Source organism: Podarcis vaucheri (assembly GCF_965113315.1).
Source record: "Podarcis vaucheri genome assembly, chromosome: 14".
Taxonomy (NCBI): domain Eukaryota; kingdom Metazoa; phylum Chordata; class Lepidosauria; order Squamata; family Lacertidae; genus Podarcis; species Podarcis vaucheri.
Window position 1 is genome coordinate 29,323,200 of NC_138752.1, and position 21,649 is coordinate 29,344,848.

General features: G+C 50.8%; 1 protein-coding gene across 3 annotated transcripts in view; it reads left to right on the forward strand.

The window, feature by feature from the left end:
• Window positions 1-402: 402 nt before the first annotated feature.
• The window catches only part of SEMA4B (semaphorin 4B), a 33,697-nt gene continuing 12,450 nt past the window's right edge, over window positions 403-21,649 (forward strand). The window contains exons 1-3 of one of the 3 annotated variants that reach the window (XM_082198990.1): window positions 403-522; window positions 1,964-2,070; window positions 9,743-10,053. In XM_082198990.1, coding sequence (XP_082055116.1) covers window positions 9,960-10,053 — 94 coding nt within the window. In that variant the 5' untranslated portion in view covers window positions 403-522; window positions 1,964-2,070; window positions 9,743-9,959. Of the gene's footprint in view, window positions 523-1,963; window positions 2,071-9,633; window positions 10,054-13,044; window positions 13,153-21,649 lie in introns of those variants that run through there. The other 2 variants (XM_082198991.1, XM_082198992.1) reach the window with 2 other exon arrangements.

Genomic DNA, 21,649 nt, shown 5'->3' on the forward strand with positions numbered 1-21,649 from the left:
CCCCCCTGCCAAGAATCAGACCCGCACCTCTCCCTCTTCCACTTCCCCTGACAGAGATTAACGCGCGCCTTGTCCGTTTCCTCCACTGATTTGGCCAGGAACCGACAACGGGGGGCGCAGGGGGGGGGGTCTCTCTTGCTGTTTGAAAGGGACCTTATTTTGCAGCATCTTCGGCTGACCGGGGTGAGGGTCGTGCTTACCTGGCATAGGGATAGGAGGCGATTCTGTCCTGGGGGGCTGGGTGACATTTCGGGGTCCCGCCCCCTCCCCAACCTCCGAGCAGCCCGCCACACCCCCGCCTCTGCATTGTGTGGACCCCTCCCCGTATTCAACCCCCCCCATCGCCTCCCTTTCTTGATGTCACCAGTTGGTCTGGAAGCACCGCCCCGAACCCTCCCCCCACCCCGACGGCGCCCCGCGATTCCGGCACAGACAGGGAGGGACGCACCACAAAGAAAGGCGACGGCGGGCCACGGCAGGAGAGGCTGGGGCCGGGGAGAAGGGGTCGCGTCTGTGCAGGAGGTGAGAGAGAGAGAGGCGGGCGGGCGGGCCGGGGGTGTCTCTGCCTACAAAGGCTGGCTCTGTGACGGGACTCAGCCCCGAGACCTGTTAGCAGGCAAGACAGACAGTGCCTCTGCCCATGTGCCGAGAGTCTTTTTCCCCGGCAGAGGCAGGACAGGCGGAGGGAAGCCCCTTTTCCCTGGCACAATAGCGCGCCAGGAATTTTGCCCCCCCCCCAAGAGAAAGCCCCTGCAGTTATCATCGAAATTTAGCGTGGGAGCGGCAAAGGCATTTTATATAGCTAAAGGGCTTCCGAGATTTGGGGTGTGTGTATGGCCGTCTGAATGGCTCTTTTCAACATTGGAGGGTCGCAGGTGATGGCCCCTCTGGCGCCCCCCCCCCCCAAGTTTAGCCTTAGGCTGGTGATGTGACAACCAACAGAGCTTGTAACGGAGCTGGGACTGACCCCTCCTGAACTCTGGGGTTCAGTCGTGGACCTTGGCAAGCGAAACAACCTGATGCCCACGTGCCCCACCCATCTCAGCAAGGCGCTGGACCAGACCCCCGGTCACCCCACAGCCAGCCCTCAAGGGCCACCCTGAGGCAAGGAGAGGAAGGCATCACAAGCGGGGTTCGAATGCCCCCCCACCATATCGCCTGCATTTGCAAAACCCTTCATCTGCTGTTCCCCCACACCAGGCTGTGCTGCCAATCTGGGCACCCATTAACAAATGTTTGTATCTGTCTTGGATAGAGCATGCTTGCCAACTCAGATTTTGCCACAGAAGCTGTGAACAAAAGTGCATTTCGGAAGGACTGTCTGCCACAGGGGGGTGGCGGAGAGAGAAAGAGAAAGGGAGGGAGGGAAAGAAAGAGAGAGACTGTCCCCCCAGAACCCTAGGAGAGCACCTGCTTTATAGGAACATAGTTTTTTTTATTGCTTTTATATTCAATCTTGTTCTCCAGTGAGTTCAAGGTATGGTTCACTCCTCCTCAATTAATTCTCTCAAACCTGAGGCTCCATCTGTTGTTGTACTACAACTCCCACCATTCCTAGCTAGAGCACCTGTGGTCAGGGATGATGGAAGTTGTAGTCCAACAACAGATGGGGACCCAAGTTTGAGAAACACTGGATTAGTGTGTCAGACTAGGACCTGGGAAACCGGGGTTCAAATCCCCATGAAGCTCATTGGGCCAGGATCCACATGCACACCACCTTGCGCTCCTTGGAGGAAAAGCTGGGATAGAAATGCAATAAACAAATACCAACCATCCCCAAAACCTCTTTCCTGCTGCACAAGCTGCCCATGTTGCAGAGAACTTTGCAATTCCTGTCAGTGGACCATGACATCTTGAGAGCTTCAGGCTGGGGAAGGCTGAGATAGACTACATCTTTCAACTATTCCAACTTGGTTGGGAATTTTCATATTTAAAACCTTATTTCCTTCTCCCCCTTTCCTAGGTCCATTCTGAAAGCCTCAGCTGACCTCAGCATTGCTGGCCTCCTGGCCAGGTGAAACTAGTTCCTTGCATCTTTGCACTCATGCCAGCTGCTCAGAGCTGAAGGAGGTGAGTGTGAGGACCCTCAGCTTGTCTTCCTTTATGAGATGAAGCCTTGACAAATGGGCAAAGAAGTCGAAGCAGCTGCCAGCCAAGAGGGTATTTGGCATCTTCTGGAAAAGGCTGGGCAATCAATGAGAGAACCTGCCTGCAAAAAAGGTTTTCCCCCCCTCCAATGAATTTGGGGCCTTCCTTGGCCAAGTGCCATTCTGTGAACCCCAGCCTACAATAGTGGGACCCACCAGGGTTATTGGGGAGGGCTTCCCCTGGTGTCATGTGGTGGGAGGCAGCACACGGCCACATATCTTTCTTTCTGACAATATCCCGAGCTATTTAAGGATAGTGTGTGTGTTGGGAGGGGGGAAGGGAGAAGGGATTGGGAGTCACCATGTTTTTAGGGTGGCAGACATTTCCTTCCTTCTTTCCAACCTCCCTACCAAAATGTTTGAGAACAACTCAACTTCCACCAGGGCATCAATGGAAATAAAGGAAGTAGCCTGAAACAGCCAGGTCAGAGTATTTTCCCCTTGGCTTTATTGGAAAGCTAGAAGCAGGGAGGAGTGTCTGTGGTGGTGATGATTTATTAATTTATATACTGCGTAGATGCCAAAATGGTTTCTAAGCAGTTTACAAAACCAATATGCAGAGTACACAGCGGCATCAAAACACCCTTAATTTGAATTTACAATGAAACAAACAATTTAGAAAGCATGACATTTCAATCAAGTTTGAAAAAAGCAGTGAAAACAATAAAACCACAAGTTCAAGGAAAGGCTTACCAAACAGGTGCGTAACCAGGTGGTGGCAGAATGCCAACAGCAATGGGGTGTCTCAAATTTCATCAGGGAAGGCATTCCACAACACTGGTGCCACCAGCAAAAAAATTAAATAAAACCCAACCTCTCTGTTACCACAAGCCGATAATCATGAGATTGTGGGCCCTGCTGTGGTGCTGATGGCCTGGCATTTGCCCATGGGAGCTGCCTTACAGAATTGCTGTTTTGTTTTATGTGGCTGAATCTCTCCCTCCACCTGCCTTTGTTTCTGCCACCCTTGGTGCCCTCCAGGAAGCAGCAGCAGCCATGACTGTACAGCCCTCTGTGGGAATGCTGTGACCTTAGGGGGGCAGATTCCAACAACAGTTGCAGTTGCAAAGAGGAACAGCCTCCCTGGAAGCCTGCTTGCACTGTTTGGAGTTATCAGTGGCCCTTGCTGGGTCTCTCTGCCCTGGGAGGAGGGCACAGGGCAACTTGATTGAGTCAGCGTGGCTTAGGACATGGCTCCTCTGAGCTGCTCCCCACATGCATGCTGACAGTACTGGGCAAGGAAGAGGCAACCCAAGAAGGCACGCACTCATGTGTGTCCTAGCCAGCCTGGTTGGCAGTGACTGGGGAGAGTTCTTTCGCCCAGGGAGGAGAGGGGGCATCTGAAGGTCTACATTGGGTCATCCGGCTGGACCAGTGGCTGGTTCTTGCTTCAGCATTGGCAGTGGGACAGCACCCACACTGCAGTGAGTCACACCCACCCCATACACATTGAAAGTGCGAGGTTTCCCCCAAAGAATCCTGTAGTTTATCCTCAGAGAGCTACAATTCTCAGCACCCTTAAACTGTAGGATTCTTTCGGGAAAGTCATGCACTTTAAATGTGGGAGAGTCCCTGAGGGCAGGCAGTGGTGGAGGCGGTGCTGCAGGTCATATGGCACATGGTGGTCTGTCTCCCAATACTTTGCAGGGGCTCAGTCTCCTCCACCCCCAACACAGCACCTGGATCCTATATGGGCGACAGGACATGGGCTTGCCCTTCCCTTGTCTGAAGGCTGAAAGGGCCAGTGCTGAGCTCCTACCCAGCCTCTACAGGCTGGTCTCCCAGCTGCCTGCCCCTGCCTGCAACCAGATCTGGGCCCTGCCCTGAGCTAGGAGATCAAATGACACCATTGATTGTGTGCTTGATCAGCTGGCTTCCAAAAAGATCCCTTCCTCCCAAATCCCAGGGCACGACAATAGACCAGGGCCAAGCAAAGCTGGCTGGCTGCATTTTTCTCAGGCCCAGAGGTCTCCTGTGGGTGGGCAGCCAGCCAGCTAGCTAGCCACCTGGGCAGCCACCTGGAATCTCAGCCTCCAGGCTTCCCTTCCTAATGTCCGGAAGTGGAGGAGAGTCCAAGAGAAGGCTCAGCAGGGGACTAACTGCCTTTTCGATAGGGAAGAAGTGCATGCGCACTTTGACATTTGCCCTCCTGGCCACGTTGTTCCCCACAGGAGGCTCCCCAAGGTGCTAGTCCACAACAAGCAAGGAGCCCCAGCACGGGGGTGTGGCTGTGAGGTCTGTAGATGGAAGAAAGGAACCCAAATCCACAAGGGCACCTCCTTACTCCAGGCATGGGCTGCCAGTCCCCCCCCCCCCCCATTTATCCATTGCCTCTGCCCAGTTGAATTGACGCATTTGTTTCAGTGGTGGTGTTGTGTAACGATAACGGTATTAGAAACCCACCTGCCACTGGAGATACCTGAGCACCTCTGCAGGCAAATTGCAGGATTGCAAAGGGAAGGGCAGAAGCGCTGGGAGAGCCCCCTCCTCTCTCCCAGCCACTGGCTGCCCTTGGAGAGCTTTGCTCCCTCCTTCCATCTCTCGGCCCAGGAAAGGGGAGGCCTGGGGTGAAATTGGCCTCTCTCCCAAGTTGCTTTTGTCCTGGCTGCCAGGGCTTTGCCTCCCTCCTTTTGCAATGGGTGCTGCTGCTGCCTCTGCCGCCACCGTTTGCTTGGGACCAATCCAGAGCCGCCTCTTGGCCACCCTCCCTCTGGGAAGATGAAAACAGCCACTGCCTTTCCTCCTCCCCCACTTCCTCCCCCGCCTCTCTCTCCCCCCCCACTTCACTCCGCTGGGCCCCTGATCCTCCCCGTGCTGATGCCAATGCTCATTGACCCACCACCTCGACCCTTGCTAGTTCCCGGGGCCATTCTCTCATGCTCCTCCGTTGCCATGGCAAACCAAGTGGCAGGCATTCATCACGGGTTGCCGTGGTTACTGCTGGACGGATGCAGCGAGGAGGTCCTCGAGGGGGCTCCTGAGCAGAGTCCCACCTGGACCCTCTTCATCCTCCTCTCCCTCCTGACAGCTGTGTTTGGGAGGAAAGAAGCCTGCTCAACCGTCCCAGCACCCCAAAGAAGGGGAATCAGGGAGAATCCTTTTTGTTTAGGGCCAAGCCTGTGCATTGAAACCCTCCCCCATCTCCTCGAGTGCTTGCTCCTCTTGCTGCACAGTTTGTTTTCCTAAAGTGAGGGGAGAGGTGATGGTTCTGTGTACTCCCTTTTGTTTTTTTGTTTTTGCAAAGACAGGGTGTGGATGGGCCCCTGCCAGGGCTCCCAGAGTCATAATTTCCCTGGAAGAGTTGAGAGAGCAAATATCTGCACTGAGTTCAAGGCAAGAGTGGGAGATCTTCCTTTCTGAAAGTCACGTGGCGGTTCCTGCCATGATGCTCAGGAACTGCTCCTCCATTATATGTGAACTGGAAGGCCACAGGAGCCATGTTCTCTGCCATGAGCATGTCTCCCTCTCTGCTTCTCCCTTTAAGATGCAGAGGCCGAGTGTTGGGCATGAGCAAATGATTCTTTCACCACCATCCTTGGCAGAGCTGCCACTACCCACTGGGGGACTTAAATGCAGGCAATGCCAAAAGGTTTCTCCTTCACACAGAACCACCCCACAAGGGTGCCGTGGTTGCTGGATGTGGAAGGGAAGCAGAAAGAGAGGGGGATAGAGTTCTGTGCATAGGTGACTTGGGGATTCCCTGAAGTACAGCCTCTATTTGTTCAGAGTGATGGTATCCCACCCTTTGCTTCAGCTCTAAAACCTCTCAGGGCAACTGACTTGTGAAATGAAAGCTAATGGAGTATTTTTATTTTTTTGCTGTGGTTGGGGATGCACAGATCTCAGGCCGTGTTGGGTCAGCATCTGGAGCCTTGCAGGGTCTGCCATGACCAGTTGGCTTTGCATTCTGCTGATGAAATTGCTCATACCTGTTCCAAGGTGCTCTGGGTGGAACTGTCTTTGAAGGTGGTTTTGAACCTGTAATAGTTATAGAAAGTGGCAGCCGAGGTTATATCGCACCTATACTGTACTGGTTAAAGTGACTGCCTGTTCATTCCTGTGCCCAGTTCAAGGTGCTGGTTTTGGTCTTCAAGGTCTTAAACCATTTAGGACCAGGTTACCTGTAGGGCTGTTTGCCCACCTGAACATTGAGATCAGCGCCTGAAGTCCTGAGGTCTGGCCTGCCAGCAGAAGAGGTTAGATTGGTGGGCAGCAGGGACAGGGCCTTTTGAGTGGGGATCCCACATCTCTAGAAGCCTCTCTCCAGGGAGAGATGTACATCTTGGACACTGATAGCCTTTAAGGAAACTCTGAAGATGTTTCTGTTCCAGCCTGTGTTTGATTATTTCATATGCTGTGCTTGAATTTCTTTTAAAATTAGTGGTTCTATTGAAATTGCTGCTATCTTTATGAGCTTAAAACAGCATGTGAACAACTTTTAGAAGGTGGTGGGTTATAAATATTTGAATAAATAAAAACTCAAAATACAGCACAACAATACAACACAGCATTACTGCCCTGAAGAGGAAACACACGCATAATGGAACAGCACTGCCAAATCATTGCTCAACTCCTTCTAGCTTCTCCATCGTTTGACTGCTATTCCTGAAGCAAGGAGCTTCCTGTGCTCATGGATGCTCCCCACAAATGCTCCTCCAGTGCAGGAGGCTTCCTGCATCAGAAGGAAGGGACTAAATAGTGCCTGAAGAGGACTTCAGTTAAAACCAGCTCCAAAATATGTTGGGTGAGCAGTAAGAGCATCTTTGCCTGGCACCCAAAGGACATCAGCACCAGACAAGAGTCTTGGTTGCAGATGCTGAGGTACTGCACTGGGTCATCAGTCTCTCTCTCTCTCTCCAGTTGCCACCCACCGGACTTCAGAGGGCTTCTACTGGAAGGCTCAGGTGACAATCATAAAGTCTAGGTGGGCTTATCTGTGAGGAGGAGGAAAGATCCACAGCTGTGCCTGCCTGATATTGTAAAGCTGCTATTACATAAAAGCCCCCAGGGTGGCTTCCAACAGCATAATTGAAAACAGACACACGTAGCAATAAATATAAAACCAGCAGTAATAAAAAAGAGAGCAGCAAAACAACAAAAACCCATAGCCAGTTTACAGCTTAAAGCTGTAAGGAAATGCAGAAGTCCTTTGCCTGGCACTGAGATGACATCAGGCCTTTAATGGTGATGGGCAGCACTTTGAATTGTGCCCAGAAATGGATGGGCAGCAGCCTGGTGGTCAGAGGTCCTCTCTAGAGCCAGTTCCAGCCCAGCAGCTGCATTCTGACATTTCTGGGGAATCTTCCAAGGCAGGCAAGCAGGCCCATGTGCACCGCAGATTGCAGCTGTGGTTTAAGCTAGGAAGCTTCAGCTCTCTAATTATTCTTGATGGAGGGGTTGAGTTCTAGTCTGAAGAACATCAGCAGAGCCTGCCTGCAGCAGCTGGGTCACACCACAGGCTCACCTAGTTCTCTATCTTGTTCCAAACCAATGCGGAACTCATAAGCAAGCAGGCCCTGAGCTCTCCTTTGCACTGGGCAGCACATGCCGCTTGGAAGCAGGGCAGAGCTGCACACTGGCATCTTAAAGCTTATGTGATGCAGGATTAGGCTTCCCAGGTCACCTTCTGAAAGGCAGAGGGCTCGGCCTAAAAGTGCACCCAGGGCAGAGGCAGAAGAACCTTCAGAAACCATCTAGTCAATAGCATATTAAAGAAGAAGAAAAAACTGGCACACAATTAAAGCATTAAGAATTAAAAATAAACATGTCCAAACAAGCTGACCAGGAAACTCAGCTCAGTACAGGGGTTGCCATTTGCAAGTCAAGGCCCATAGAACTTTCTATTGTTTGTTACAGCTTTTGTACAGCCATAGACAAGGAATTAATCCGTTTATTCTTAGGTGAAACAACTTATATACAAAAAAACTCTAAAATATTAAACCAGACAATTCAGCAACAGACAGAAGACAGGAAACGCATTCAGCTAATATTATAGTCACCATTTTAATTTATTGTCTGTTGTTTGTTTAACAAATATAGAAATATAGGATGCTCAATCAAGTGGTCCCCCACCTCCGCCCCACCCCAAACCATGGGTCTTGGCATCAGGATCAGCATGGGAGAGTTCCTCAATAAATAGTTACTGTGGAAACTGGAGGGGCAAGAAAGATTAGTGGGCATCAATGGAGCTGAATGTTGGGAGACTGAAGACAGATAAGAAAAAGCACTTCTTCATGCAGTGCTTAGTCAAACTACAGAAATTGCTTCCACAGGAGACAGTGATGGCCACCAACCCAGACTGCAGTAAAAGAGGGTATGCAATTTTGGGAGAGGGGAGACTGTGGCACTGGGGAGCGGGCAGGCTGGAAAGGCCCCCTAGACTTAGAGGCCTGAGTTGCCCTCCCCTCGCATGAAGTATTGGGTTTGCAGTTTTGGGAGAGGGGAGACTGAGGCACTGGGGAGAGGGCAGGCTGGTGAGGCCCCCTAAGTAGGCTTCAGCCTATACATAAATCCGGCACTGCCACTGGGACATGATAATCTTGAAGGCTCCACCCTCCAAGGCAGATGCAGTCTGTGTTAAGAGATTCAGCTCATTCAGGATAAGATTTTACATAAACAAAATCAAGGAAAGGGGTGTGATCCCTGCTTGGGAGTGTTGTAATGATGGTGTTGATATTTCACGTTTTACTTCCACCCTGCTGGTGGAGAGAGACGTTCAGTGGTCCCTGACCCAGGCAGCTGTTAGGGTGGACTCTCAGCCATTCACTGCTGGTGCACCAGAGGGAGTTGCAACCCAGGAGGAGAAGGAGGTCAGACTGGGCAGAGCCAGGTGCCCAGGGCAGGCTCAGAGCAGCGGGCCAGTTGCCAGGGGAACAGGCAGGAGCCTGTTGCAGGCCTGCCTCTCTGAGGCTGCCCTGCTGGTTGGCCCCACAGCCTGTGTGTCTCTCCCTCTCTGTTTGCCAGCCCTGCCCGGGCGCTCTGCCAGGGCGGGGTGGGCACAGTGCCCAGGAGAGCAGGGAGATTAGCCCAGAGTTCAACAATGCCCAGAGGGCAGAGGAGCTGCCAGGGAGGTCTGGCCCAGCGCGGGGGGCAGGGGGCACGCGGACACTCCCACTCCTTGCTTCTCCCCAGTGGGGTGTTCTTGAGATGCCCCCATTCAGCCTAGCTCCTGGGAGAAGCAGGCATGGAGCCCAAGGAAGAGTTGTTAGGAGAGGGGGGTAGGGGTGGGGCTGTCTTTGTCATAGTGCCCCGGGGGGAGGGAGGTTGCTTTTGTTTTGGGCTGCAGTTTTTGGGTTGGCGGGGGGGCACCCATGGGTGCTAAAGCTGTCGCGTGCTTTGGTTCGACGGCACCGCCAGGCGAAGCCCCAACGAGGGTAGCTGCCTAGCTCGGGATTGGGGCGTCAGTTTTGGAGGGCGGGAGAGAGGAGGAAGAGGAGGAACCGCATGGGGGTGGTGCGGTTCTGGGAGAGATTAGCAAAGCGACGTTCAGGGCTGCTTTCAACGGCCGGGGGAAGATGTTGGGGCGGGGCCGGCCCTCGGAGCTTCACCCACATCTCCTCCTCCTCCCTTTCCCTCTCCCTCTCCCTCTCTCTCAGGTCCGGACCTGTCTCTTCCTGAGGGAGGGGGCGGAGGGGCGGCCACTCCCGCCCCGACGGGGGAGGAGGAACCAGAAAGAGCAGCAGTCCGAGCAGCTCCGAAGTTTTGCAACTTGATCTGCCTGCCTGCCTGGTCGAGCGAGCAAAGCCTCCGACGCTCCGCAGCCCGCCGCTGCTGCTGCTGCCCAGGCCCCGCTCCCCTCGGACCCACTGCGCCATGGGGCTCCGGGAGTCGGCGCTGCTGCTGTTGGGAGCGCTCCTGGCCGCCGCTGCCGAAGAGGAGCCGGTGCCGCGCCTGAGTCTGCGCCTCGGTAAGCCTGAGAGGTCGGGGGCGGCCCAGCCACAGCGGAGGCCCCGTCGAGGGATGCTCCTGGCCGGGGAAGCGGAGGGGGAGCAGACCGACGGTGCTCTCTCGGCCTGCCCCTTCGGGGTCTGATTGGTGGGAGGCGCTGATATTTCACGCTGCTGGTGGGGAGAAGGAGATCTCCGCAGGCTGATGGGGTGTTTTAGTATCTTGCGGGGGCTCGAGAGCGCAGAGCCCAGGGTCTTTTCCTTCTGCTCTTTGTAAAGCACCTCGAATACTGACACACACACCCCGAATACCGTGAGAGGCCCCGTGAAGAGGTTTTCCCTTTGGGCCTCTTCCTCGATGTGGCGAGGACTGCCATGGCACTTTTAGTCTCCCCATTGGAGTCGGAAGCCTTGAAAGGGGGCCGCCAAGACCATCCAGCCTTTCTCAACCTTGGGTCCCCAGATGTTTTTGGCCTACAACTCCCATCATCCCTGACCACTGGTCCTGTGAGCTAGGGATCATGGGAGTTGTAGGCTAAAAACATCTGGGGACCCAAGGTTGAGAACCCAACCTCTCGCCTTAGGAAAGGGTTCCTTGACTGGAGAGCAGTGCCGCTCCATGAAATCAGGAGCTGGGCCTGACTTGGCCCATGGCTGGACTTGGTGGCCAGCATCCATATGATAACTACACATGTCTTGCACCCTGGTGGGTGGGTGGCACCAAAATCACCCTGGCCAGGGCTTTGTTACCCTTGTTTTCCAGCTCACCCAGTACCAACCCCCTTTGATCCAGTGGGGGGCTTTGGCCAGAGGCTCCTGAGCATGTCCCCGGGGAAACTGTGGCTTTGGACAACAGTGTAGATGGGGTCTTTTGGAGCTGAAGGGGAGTCCAGCTGAGCCTGAGAAGGGGGCTCCCTGTCCCCTGGGCACTGCCATTCATTGCCGGAGCAAGAGTAGCTGCCAGCCTCTCACGTTCCAGGGGGTCCTACAGTGACTGCCCCAACATCTCTTGCTCCATAGGGCCTGGGCAGTGCAGGAGGTCCTTCCTCCCCTGGGAGGTCACTGCAACCACTTTTGTGGTCAGTCAAGGCCTCTGCTGCTACCCCACATCCACAGCAGTCCCCTGCAGTCCCCACTCTCCCTGGGCTGTGTTTTTGTTGCTCCCCAAACCAGCAGGGGGCAGGAGGAAGAGAAGGAGGGACCTGAGCACCCTCCCTCTCTCAGGTTTGTCTGAAGGTGGCGGGACCTGCCCCAACAAGCTTTTCTGGCAACTGCATTTTGCTTAAGTGGAGCTGATGAAATAGAGGCTGGGTAGCTACTGGGGACCTCCAGAGATCCGGGGTAGGATTGGGGCCTTCTCCTGTGCAGGTGCCAGCCAGGTGCCAGCTGCAGTGGGTGACCCGAATGGTCCCAACAGACTCACCTGAAATACTTTCTTTTGTGAAAACCATTAATTATCGTATGGGGAGATGGTTTATGGAGGGGATTAGTAACAAAGAACTGCTTAGCAAAATTGGGTATGAGACAAAACACCCATCTAGTGGGCACACTTTGGGGTGGCTGCTATTTCCTCCGGCCTTGGTTGGGTGTGTGCCTGCAAGAGGCAACAAAGTGCTGTCTCAGCTTGCAGGTTGCTTCTTCCAACACAGGGCCAGGTGTGCAGGTTGAGTGGGTTTGAGGAAGAGGCACCTGTCCCTCCGACAGCTGCCACATCAAGTGACAACATGCCCATAGGAAGCGCTCATCACATGCCACAGGGCACAGCCCTATGCGACCTCAAAAACAATCCCTTCTGATAAGGGTGCTTCACAGGACTTTGTTTAGGAATAAGCCACTGGGAAATGAGATGTGCTCACCTGGGTGCCTCTACCTGGAAACGCCTCTTGCTGACCAGGAAGGGGTTGGAGTTTGGAAGACTCTGCTCCCTCTTGCTGTTACTCCCCTCACAGAAGCCAGTTGGCCACTCCAGCAGTAAGGACGACCTGTCATGTCCTGGAAGACCCAAGCTGGAAGCATCTGCAGTCAGTTCAGACAAGCTGTTGCATCTCCTTCCCTCCCTTCCCACAGCTTGCAAGGGAGAGAGGGGGCAGTTTTTTCTAGCGAAGCTATACAGTTTGAGGTTCAGAGCAGGTGCATAGTTAAACTGTGGAACTCGCTTCCACAGGAGGCAGTGATGGCCACCAACTTTTTCAGTTTTTAATGGAGGTGGCTTGTCAATGGCTACTAGCCATGATGGCTGTGCTCTGCAACCACAGTTGGAGACAGCAATGCTTCTGAATGCCAGTTGCTGGAAACTGCGGGGTGTGTGCTCTTGTGCTCTAATTCTGCTGGTTCCCAAATCCCACAGGGACCTGGTTGGTCACTGTGAGAAGAGGATACTGGACTAGATGGGCCATTGGCCTGATTTTACATTCTTATGGAAGCTTTAAGAGATGATTAGACAAATTCATGGAGGAGGATGCCAAATTCATGGTGCCCATGGCTACCAGCCACAATGGCTATGCTTTCCCTCCGCTGTTGGCAACAGAATGTTGCTAAATGCTAGTTTGGGGATTGTTGCTACCGTTGCGCTCAGGTCCCATTGGGGCGTCTGGTTGGCCACTGGGGGAACTGGGTGCTGAGCTAGATGGACCCCCTTTGGCCTGATCCAGCAGCCACATTCTTCTTAGGGCCTTGTATTCAGTGTCCATGGAGATGTTGAACCCCACAGCACCATGTCCTGAATTTGTCTTGCTTGATCATAGGTATGCGTCCCTAAAAGACTGTGCATCACAGCCGGTCCTTTTCATGGACACTCTTGTCTTTTGGTTGTGCCTTTGGACTCTCTTTTTCTGGTGTAGGAACTTGGCAGCCCAGTCCTTCCCCTCATATTCACTCATTTCCTAGAGAGCTGCTGCAGCAACAGAGTTGTCTGTGTAATACTTTGGAGTCCAGACCAGGAAATTCCTGGATTGGATAGACTGGTGGGAGTGGCCCTCTGCCAGCCTCTGCCCCTTCTGGGTCACAAGCGAGGGTGAGAGATTGCCCAACCCTGTGACGAGGTACGGAGTCACAGATGTGTGCTCTGCTGGTGCCCACGGATCACCATCCTGCGGAAGCTGGCTCATCCAGACTGGCAGGTAGGTGCCTGTTCCCCAGCGAGAGGCAAGCCTCCTGTTCCCTGCTCAGCTGTTTCCCTCTTGCCTTTCCCATAGTTGGACCATCCGTCCTCTGCTGGTGAATGTGAGCTGGGGCTTTTCTAAGGGATACTCAGAACTGCGCAAGTGCCACGTGATTGTAGTTTGCAACACACACCTCTGCATTTTCTCTGCGAGTGTGCGCGCACACACTGTTGCTTGGAGTCCTATTCCAATGGCATTTGGAGGACAACACAAGAGTAGCAGAGAATCCTCAGAACTGGGAAATCTGGCAGCGCTAATGCAGAGACGTTTTATATTCAGGGTTATTTATTTAGTTCATTAAATTTATATAGTGCTTGATTGTAGAAAACCTCAAAGCGGTTTACAGAAAGAATGAAACAGCAAGGTCATTAACAAAGCAATAAAACATTCAAAAAATTAGAAAGCAGCAATGAACTAACAAACGCATCAGCATTCTAACATGTCTGGGTATGCTTGTCTGAACAAAAATGTTTTTAGCAGGCACTGAAAAGAATACAGGGAAGGCACCTGCCTAATGTCAATAGGCGAGGAGTTCCAAAGTTGTAGGTGCTGCCACCCTAAAAGATCAAGTTACTATAAATGTGGAACAGATATTATGTGCCGCCTGTAACGGTGCCATTTCGTCAGATCAAAGTGGTCAAGAGGTCACATATGGGGTAAGGCAACCTCGCAGGTAGACTGGTTCCAAGTTATTAAGGGCTTTATTTGTATAGTAATAGTAACACCTTGAACCTGGGCCCGGTAGCAAATCGACAAACAATGCAGGTCTCTGAGCATATCTGTTATATGCTGGCCCAGTCTCACTGTCAGTATTATGCTGCAGTATTCAGCTTCACAGAAGAGATGTCATGAACGCAAACAAAACTATGTTTGGAATAAGAGATTTTTTAAAAGTCAAGGGATGCACGAACATCAGTACAACGGAGCTCAGCTGTCCCACTTCCCAGTACACAGGCTGTATTGGAACCAGGAAGTCAGCTCTTAGAGAAATAGTAATCTTTGGTATCACAGATCCCATTCATCACCCAGAGACGAAAGTGTTAGTAACTTCCCAGGCACGTGGTCAGATTTGTTAGCTAGTTTCTTCCTGCTTCTGGGAGGCCACAGGGCTGGAAAAGTGGGGCAACTGAGACAGGATGGAGGAAAACTCTTCTCTCTTGCCTTGAGAGGCACACAATCGCCTTCTAGGGCAGTTGCAGGAGCTCCCAGTGTTTACAGAGGTGGCCTGCGTGAGCTGCTCTCTCGATTGGAGGACTTTGCTGTCGCTCTGTGTTGGAGTGGGGAGGGTTGGGCATGGTTCGCTCTTGTTATATGTCAGGAGACAGAGATCATGTGTGAAGAGGGTGACTTCAAGAGCTTAGAACATCCTTCCCTGGGGCCTCCTTGAAGTCAGGATGTGGCTAGCTTCTCATTGCTGTGACAAATCTAGGCAGCAGATTTCTGTAAGTTGAACAGTGTTGTTCCTGAATGTTTGTCGTCTTGTAGTATTTGGAGGAATCTTGGGGCGCTTCCAGATGAGGGTGTCATGTTGCAAATGAGCCATTCAGATCCAGTTTCTTGGTACATTCTCTTCCATACACTGTTTGGGTATTTGTTGCTGCACATTCTGGTGGGCAGAGATTGATGGGATATATTTGTGCTATTCTGGACATGCACACAGGTTTTTCTGTACCTGAGCACATGCAGGGTTTAAAAAAAAAAAATCACCAGAAGCACACAAGCAAAGGTCAGCAGCTGTTAATTATCACATTTCACAACAGGCCAAATGGAGGGCTGTGCTTTGTCGGGGAGCAATATCCATTTTCATTTGAGTTTTTTAAAAATAATACTGAGGTCTTGCACAAGAGTGATTTCAGGTGACAAGGAGAAGTGGAGTTGAGTGTCATCAGCAAATCAATAGCACCTCACTGCAAATCCCCTGTTGATGGTATCAAGCAGCTTTGTAAAGATAATAAAAAGCTGGTGGGGGGGGGAATATTGTGGGACCCTCAAAACACAAATGCAACTGATTTAAGTGGAAAACTACCATGTTATCTTCTGAAACTGCCTCCGCAAATAGGAGCAGAACCTCCACGTCTCGTGAGTCCCCTAGTCCCAATTACAGGTTTGGTCCAGCAATACACTGTGGTCAGTGATATCAAAAGATATCAAGAGTTTTAGGAGGGTGAAGAGAGCCACAGAGGTCATTTATCAGGGCAACCAGGGTGTTTTCAGTACCAAAACTGAGCTTACACCCAGCTTGAAATGGATCTAGATCCTCAGTGCCCTCCCAAGATGCCTGCAGCTGAGTTTCTCCAAGTCCCTGCCCCAAGGGAGTATCTGGACAGTAAATGACCATATTTCTTGGGTCAGCCACCTCTTTCAAGGCATCTAGGACTACCCACTCTCTGAAAGAGGTGTTGCTCATCTCTCAGACCATGTAGCCCAGGGGTCAGCAACCTGCGGCTCCGGAGCCGCATGTGGCTCTTTTACACCTTTGCCGTGGCTCCGGGGCGGATACTAGCGAGGGGAGGAGGCGCATTGTTTGCCCCGACACTCCCCACTGTTTTAAATGTCGCAATGGTTTTGCGGCTCCCAGTTTTTTTTTCTTCAGTCCAAGTGGCTCTTTTTGTCTTAAAGGTTGCAGACCCCTGATCTAGCCCAAGGATCAGCAAACTTTTTCAGCTGTGGGCTGGTCAGACCTTGGGGGGGGCAGACTATATTTTTTGGGGGAAATGAACGAATTCCTATGCCCCACAAATAACCCAGAGATGCATTTTAAATAAAAGGACACATTCTACTCATGTAAAAACACGCTGATTCCCGGACAGTCCGCGGGCGGGATTTAGACGGCCCCCGGGCCTTAGTTTGCCTACCCATGATCTAGCCAATGCCACTCATCCCCTGACTAACGGTCAATAACCAAGACGGGCAAGGATCAAGGTGTGGTCAGCCACACCTTTGCCAGATTCTTTATCCATATCCTCAGGCTGCTTCAGTTGAAACTGTTCCCATAAAGAGACTAGACACCTTCATAGGAGCTGCATCCAAGTTGGTCAGGTTCACAGTGAATACGAACCACTTTAAGACACAAATGTTTCACGTCACTTTCCTTCAATAAGGTCCCTGCTAAGACTGCTCTGTTTTCAGTCTTCCCTAGCTTGGAGCTGTCCAGAGGTTTTGGACTACAGCTCACATCAAGCCCAGCCAGCACAGCTGTAAAATGAAAACACCTGGAAGGCACTAGGATATTATTTTATTTTATTTTATTTTATTTTGCTATAATCCTGGCACCACCACCCTCATAAAAACACTTGACAGTTCATGACTCTAATATGGAAGGGATCCCTTCAACTTTGAAGCATTGGGGAACCTCTTGAGGACTAGAGTAGTGTGGAGACTGCAGTGACTGTGTTTGAGGAGGGGAAGAGAGATGGGTGGCCTGATCAGGCTCTAGGGTTCTAGAAGAGCCCAGACTCCTCACTAGATGCCTTCACTTTTTACAGCAGTAAAAAAATACAACTTCCGCATGATACTTGAAATTCAGAACTGCACAAGCATTTGGAGGGGGGAGTACACATCTCCCCTCTCCACAGAACATCACACTTTGTGTCCATCCCCCATTGGAAGGTAGGTTGGAGGGAGTTTCCTGGTCCTCCCTGAACAGGTTCTTCCTCCTCCTCCTCCTCCTCCTCCTCCTCCTCCTCCTCTTCTTCTTCTTCTTCTTCTTCTTCCCACCCCTCTGACTGGGTTGCCCCAGCCACTTTGGCTGGCTTCCAACATATATAAAAAAATTAAAAAAGCAATACACATTAAAATATGATGGGCTCTGCCTTTCTCTGCCCCATGGTGGTCCCCACAGACCACCTGAATGGGTAGTCTGAGACACTCCCTCTGTGTCCCTTGTTAAATTTTTTCGCAATGCCTGCAGTGGCCCTCTGAGATGTTGGCTGTTTTCTGTGTAAACACAAGCTGGCTGTGTTATCAGTGGGTTTGGGAGGCGTTGATTTGTCCAGCTGTTGCTGTGGCCATTCAAGGGGCAGGAAGTCATGGGGCGGCCCAGCTCCAGCAGGCAAATTCTGGTAATTCTCCTTCACCTCTTCATGCCTGACCTTCCCGCTAGCTACACTGTGCTTGGGCCTCTTAGCCGTTCTGTTGCACTGCCCCTCAAACTTGCTGTTATCCTGCTCTATGAACACTTGCAGAAAAGCCGGGATTTCAACAGTCAGCTGTTTTTCTCAGGGATGAGGAACATGTGCCCCCTTCCCAGAAATGGTTGCACTACAATTCCCATCATCCATGAGCCATGCTAGCTGCTGGGATTTGAAGTCCAGCACCTGGAGGGCTTCAGTTGTTCCCCATCCCCGCTGGACAAAATTGCATTGCTTACTTTAATAAATGTTTCTAAATGGTTGACACAAAAACTATACAAATACCACAACTCAGAAAAATGTCCCAAAACTAGAGAAAACTAAAACGGAGTAATCTGCAAAACAGAGAACTTTGAGTCAGAGTTCAAGACAGCTTGAGTAAACATAAAGTTTTAAAAGAGTTGTTTAAAGGTCATTCCTGTCTCCTCACAAATTACCCAAGGGGAGGGCATTCCAGGGATTGAGATGGCTTAACAGACCTGCTTCCATGTTGTCACCATCAAGCTGGTCATGAGATGACCAGGAAAGCACCCTGAGAGGATCACACAGATATGGGCTTTGGGGGTACTGGTAAATTTCCTTCCCCATACTTTCAGGGTTGAGATTTTTAAATGCCCTAGATCAGGACTGGCTAATCTATGAGCCTTCCAGATGTTGGACTAAAACTCCCATCCTCCCTGACCCTTGGCCACCCTGACTGCAGCTGATTGAGGACCACAGACACACTCCACACCTGCTCTAGGTCTTTGGCCTGGGTCTTTCTGACACCCCAAGCTGAAGTGGCCGCCTCATACTTTGCCCTGCCCATTTTTGCTAGCATCCTGTTTCCTGCAGTAGCCAAAGAGATGCCTTCATCCCACAAGCAGGACATGAAAGCAACAACTTCTCTCCTGGTGGAGGGCAGGGAGGGGGAGTGCTGCTCCCCAGCAACTGGTATTTAGGCACAGTTGCATATAGCCATTATGACGGATGACTACTGACTAATGATAAGACTTCTCCTCTTCCTCTGTGAATTTGTCCCTCTTTTCTATAGCACTGATTTGGGACTTTCAGATTACAGTGGTACCTCGGGTTACATGCACATCAGGTTACATACGCTTCAGGTTACAGACTCCACTAACCCAGAAATAGTACCTCAGGTTAAGAACTTTGCTTCAGGATGAGAACAGAAATCGTGCTCCGGCAGCGCGGCAGCTGTGGGAGGCCCCATTAGCTAAAGTGGTGCTTCAGGTTAAGAACAGTTTCAGGTCAAGAACGGACCTCCGGAACGAGGTACCACTGTATTCTGAATTGAGGTTTTATTTTAGGGATGGGGGAACCATGCCCTGAGTGAGCTCTTTAGGATGTTGATTTGACTTACATTTAGTAAACAAAACTTGTAATTTAATTTTACATTTGTAGATAGACAAACAGACACTTCAAATGTGTATTCAATAGCCAAAAGTAGTTAAGCCGAAACATTTGATTGTGGTGGGGAGATCAGTAAAGGGTACCGTGTGGTTTATATTCAAATGAAATGAGAGCAATTCTTGGAAACTGATTTTATGGGAATACTTACTTGGAAATGTCTCAAGAGATGTCAGCTCAACAGTTTGAACTTCCCTTTTATATTAAATTTGGATTTGAAGGGAATTTTAGCCTGCTTGAAGAACTGAGCGGAATAATATCTGCCCTTCCTATGGAGAGTCGCCTGAAAAAGTTAGTTGCAACTTTGACTTTAAGCTGCGGCTTGCCACTGTGCTGCTGCACTCAGCCAATGCATTCCCTTGCTGGTTAACTTTATGAAGCAAGGCATTTCTAAAGGTAAACTTTGCATGGAGAAATGCAGCAGTGGGGAAATCTCTGCCCCACTTTATTCAGGTTTGGTGCCATGGAGGAGGGCATTGGCAGGGAAGCCTAACTTTGAATTGTTGGTGGAAATTGTCCGAATTGGGACCTCTCCACCCTTCCCAGAATGCTGCTGTCTGTCACCCAAAAGGAGTTCATGGTCTCTAGAAAGCAATGCAGCAGAGAACTCTAGCCAGCCCCTCTGTGATTTCATAGCCCTTTTACTGTGTTCATCTTCTCCTCCCCTCAGCCCAGCTAAACTTGTTCTCCTGGGATAGAAGGGGCTTTGCTGAATCCCACCCACTCATCCAGCCTGCCAAAAAGGGTTGTGCTGCCCTCAGCAAAACCCAGTCAGCTCTGTTTGTGCTCACAGATCTCTTGCCAGGTGCAGCTTGTTGGCCCAGTCTTTGAATCTTAGGGAGAATCCCATAGGAGAAGCAACTGCTGAGCTGGAGGGAGATTCTGTCTAGCGCTTTGCTTTGCTTGGATGGGTCCCTTTGCTGATGCAGCTCTCTGTGCTTTCTGTAAGCCTGCTTCAAGCTTAGTCAACGCTTCAGGGCACAGTGGCAAGAGGCAAAGTGTGTGTGTGTGTGTCTGTGAGAGAGAGAGAGAGGCTGGGGGGGGGGAGAGAGAGAGGTAGAGAAGCCTGGCCTGTGACTTGCACCTCAGTTCATGGCTTCCACAGTTGCATAACCTTTGCCAAGCTGGATCCTTTGGAATACAACTCCCATCTTCTGGACATGGGGGCTGAGGCTGCTAGGAGCTGTAGCCCTAAACATCTGGAAGGCTATGGATTGGTGAAGGCTTCCAGAGAGAGAGAGGGAGGGAGGCAGGGAAGACATGGCACCTTGCCTGTGAGAATCAGCTGACAAACTAGGCATTCTTTGTGCCTCATTGGGTACTAAAGGAGGAGCCCCTGGGAATGCTGGCACCTAGTTGTGGGCCAGGGCTTCTCTGTGCTGCACAGAAGAGGCTGAGCCAGCTGTTCCTTCTCAGCCCAGCCTGACCTTCCTGCTGACGGAGCTCCAGGACTTCCTGCAAAGTTTGCCTTAGGGGTGCCCAAACTTTTTTCAAAGAGGGCCAGATTTGATGAAGTGAACACCAAAGCGGTTGACCTTTTTTTAGGATTGAAGTTGTTGAGCTTTTTAAAGGATTTTACCCTTTTACCCCAGGAAATAAACTGCTGCCACAGGGGCCGGATTGAACTGACCAGTGGGCCCCCAAAATGGACTTGGACATGCCTGCTTTAGGTCCAGGCAGGTGGCAGCTTCCTGCTTCTTGGGGAAAAGGAAGAACTGCTTGAATGACAGAGGGTGATGTGACTGGAAAAGGGGAAGAGGAGCTGGGCGCAGCCTGGTTGGTGTCTTCTCCCGCCCCCCCTTGGTGGGATGCTCTACCCAGGAAGGCCCACCTGACTCTGTCATGCTCAGTTTATAGTCCCTAAATTTAGATGCTTTTGTCTCCATGTTCTGGCTCATAACATTGGACTGTTTTGAAATTTGATTTCTATTATAATTTTTATTTATGACTTTCAGTTGTATACATTTCAACAATAGCTTAACAGTAGTTCTAACATTTCAAACCTTGACTTACTTCCTCCTCTTTCTGCGATTCCTTAAATTTATTTTCATCATTCCCTGCATATTTTAAGTTATCTTAATCTATTCTTTTATTCATTTACTTTGATATACATTTTTTGAAACTGCCAGTTATTACAATAATCCTGCCAATGTCTTTATCTGTTTACAGTTTGCTTGTAAATATACAACAAACAATTTCCATTCCCTTATGAAAAGTTTATTATCTTGATTTTTACTATTTTGAAATTAGATTTCTGACCTTTTCATACTTATTGATGGATGGGCACTTTTTGGTACAGTATTTGTGTATTTGGCTTGAGTGTTTCTTACACTATTCGTATTTTATGAATGGCATGTTGCTCTGAGGCATCTTTTGTGAAAAGTGATGAATAACTCGATTAATAGATTAATGTTGTAGCTTCCTGGGGTTGGACAGAGCCAGCAGGATCTGCCCCCTGCTCAAATGGCTGCCCAGCCTCTGCCTCAGAGAGAGATCCTCACCATCCCTCCAGGTCTCCATTGACGAGCCACACTTTTAATTCCAGAGTTTTTCCGAATGTGTTCCTGCTTCTTCTGCCCATGAGATCTATAAAGGCCCAGTGGTATCCCGACAGGCAGAGTGCCCTGTTACTCTGGCCAGCTGCTTCTTAGCACGGCCAGTTATCCAGGGACAGTCCCTCTTCCAGTCCTCTTCACCTTTTGTCACACATTCAAGGGGTGACTCAGCTGCAAGAGAGCAGGTCACCTGAGGGGATATTGGGAACTCCTTTGGCCTCCTTCTCTTTCCTCTCATTTGCCTATGATGAGTAATTAGTGGTGGAGACAAGGCAAGACAGACTCTTGCTGTCCCTTTGCCCCTTTTGTATCACACCTATGCCACCTGTGGGGCTCAAGGCCATTAGTCATCCTTGGGGGATG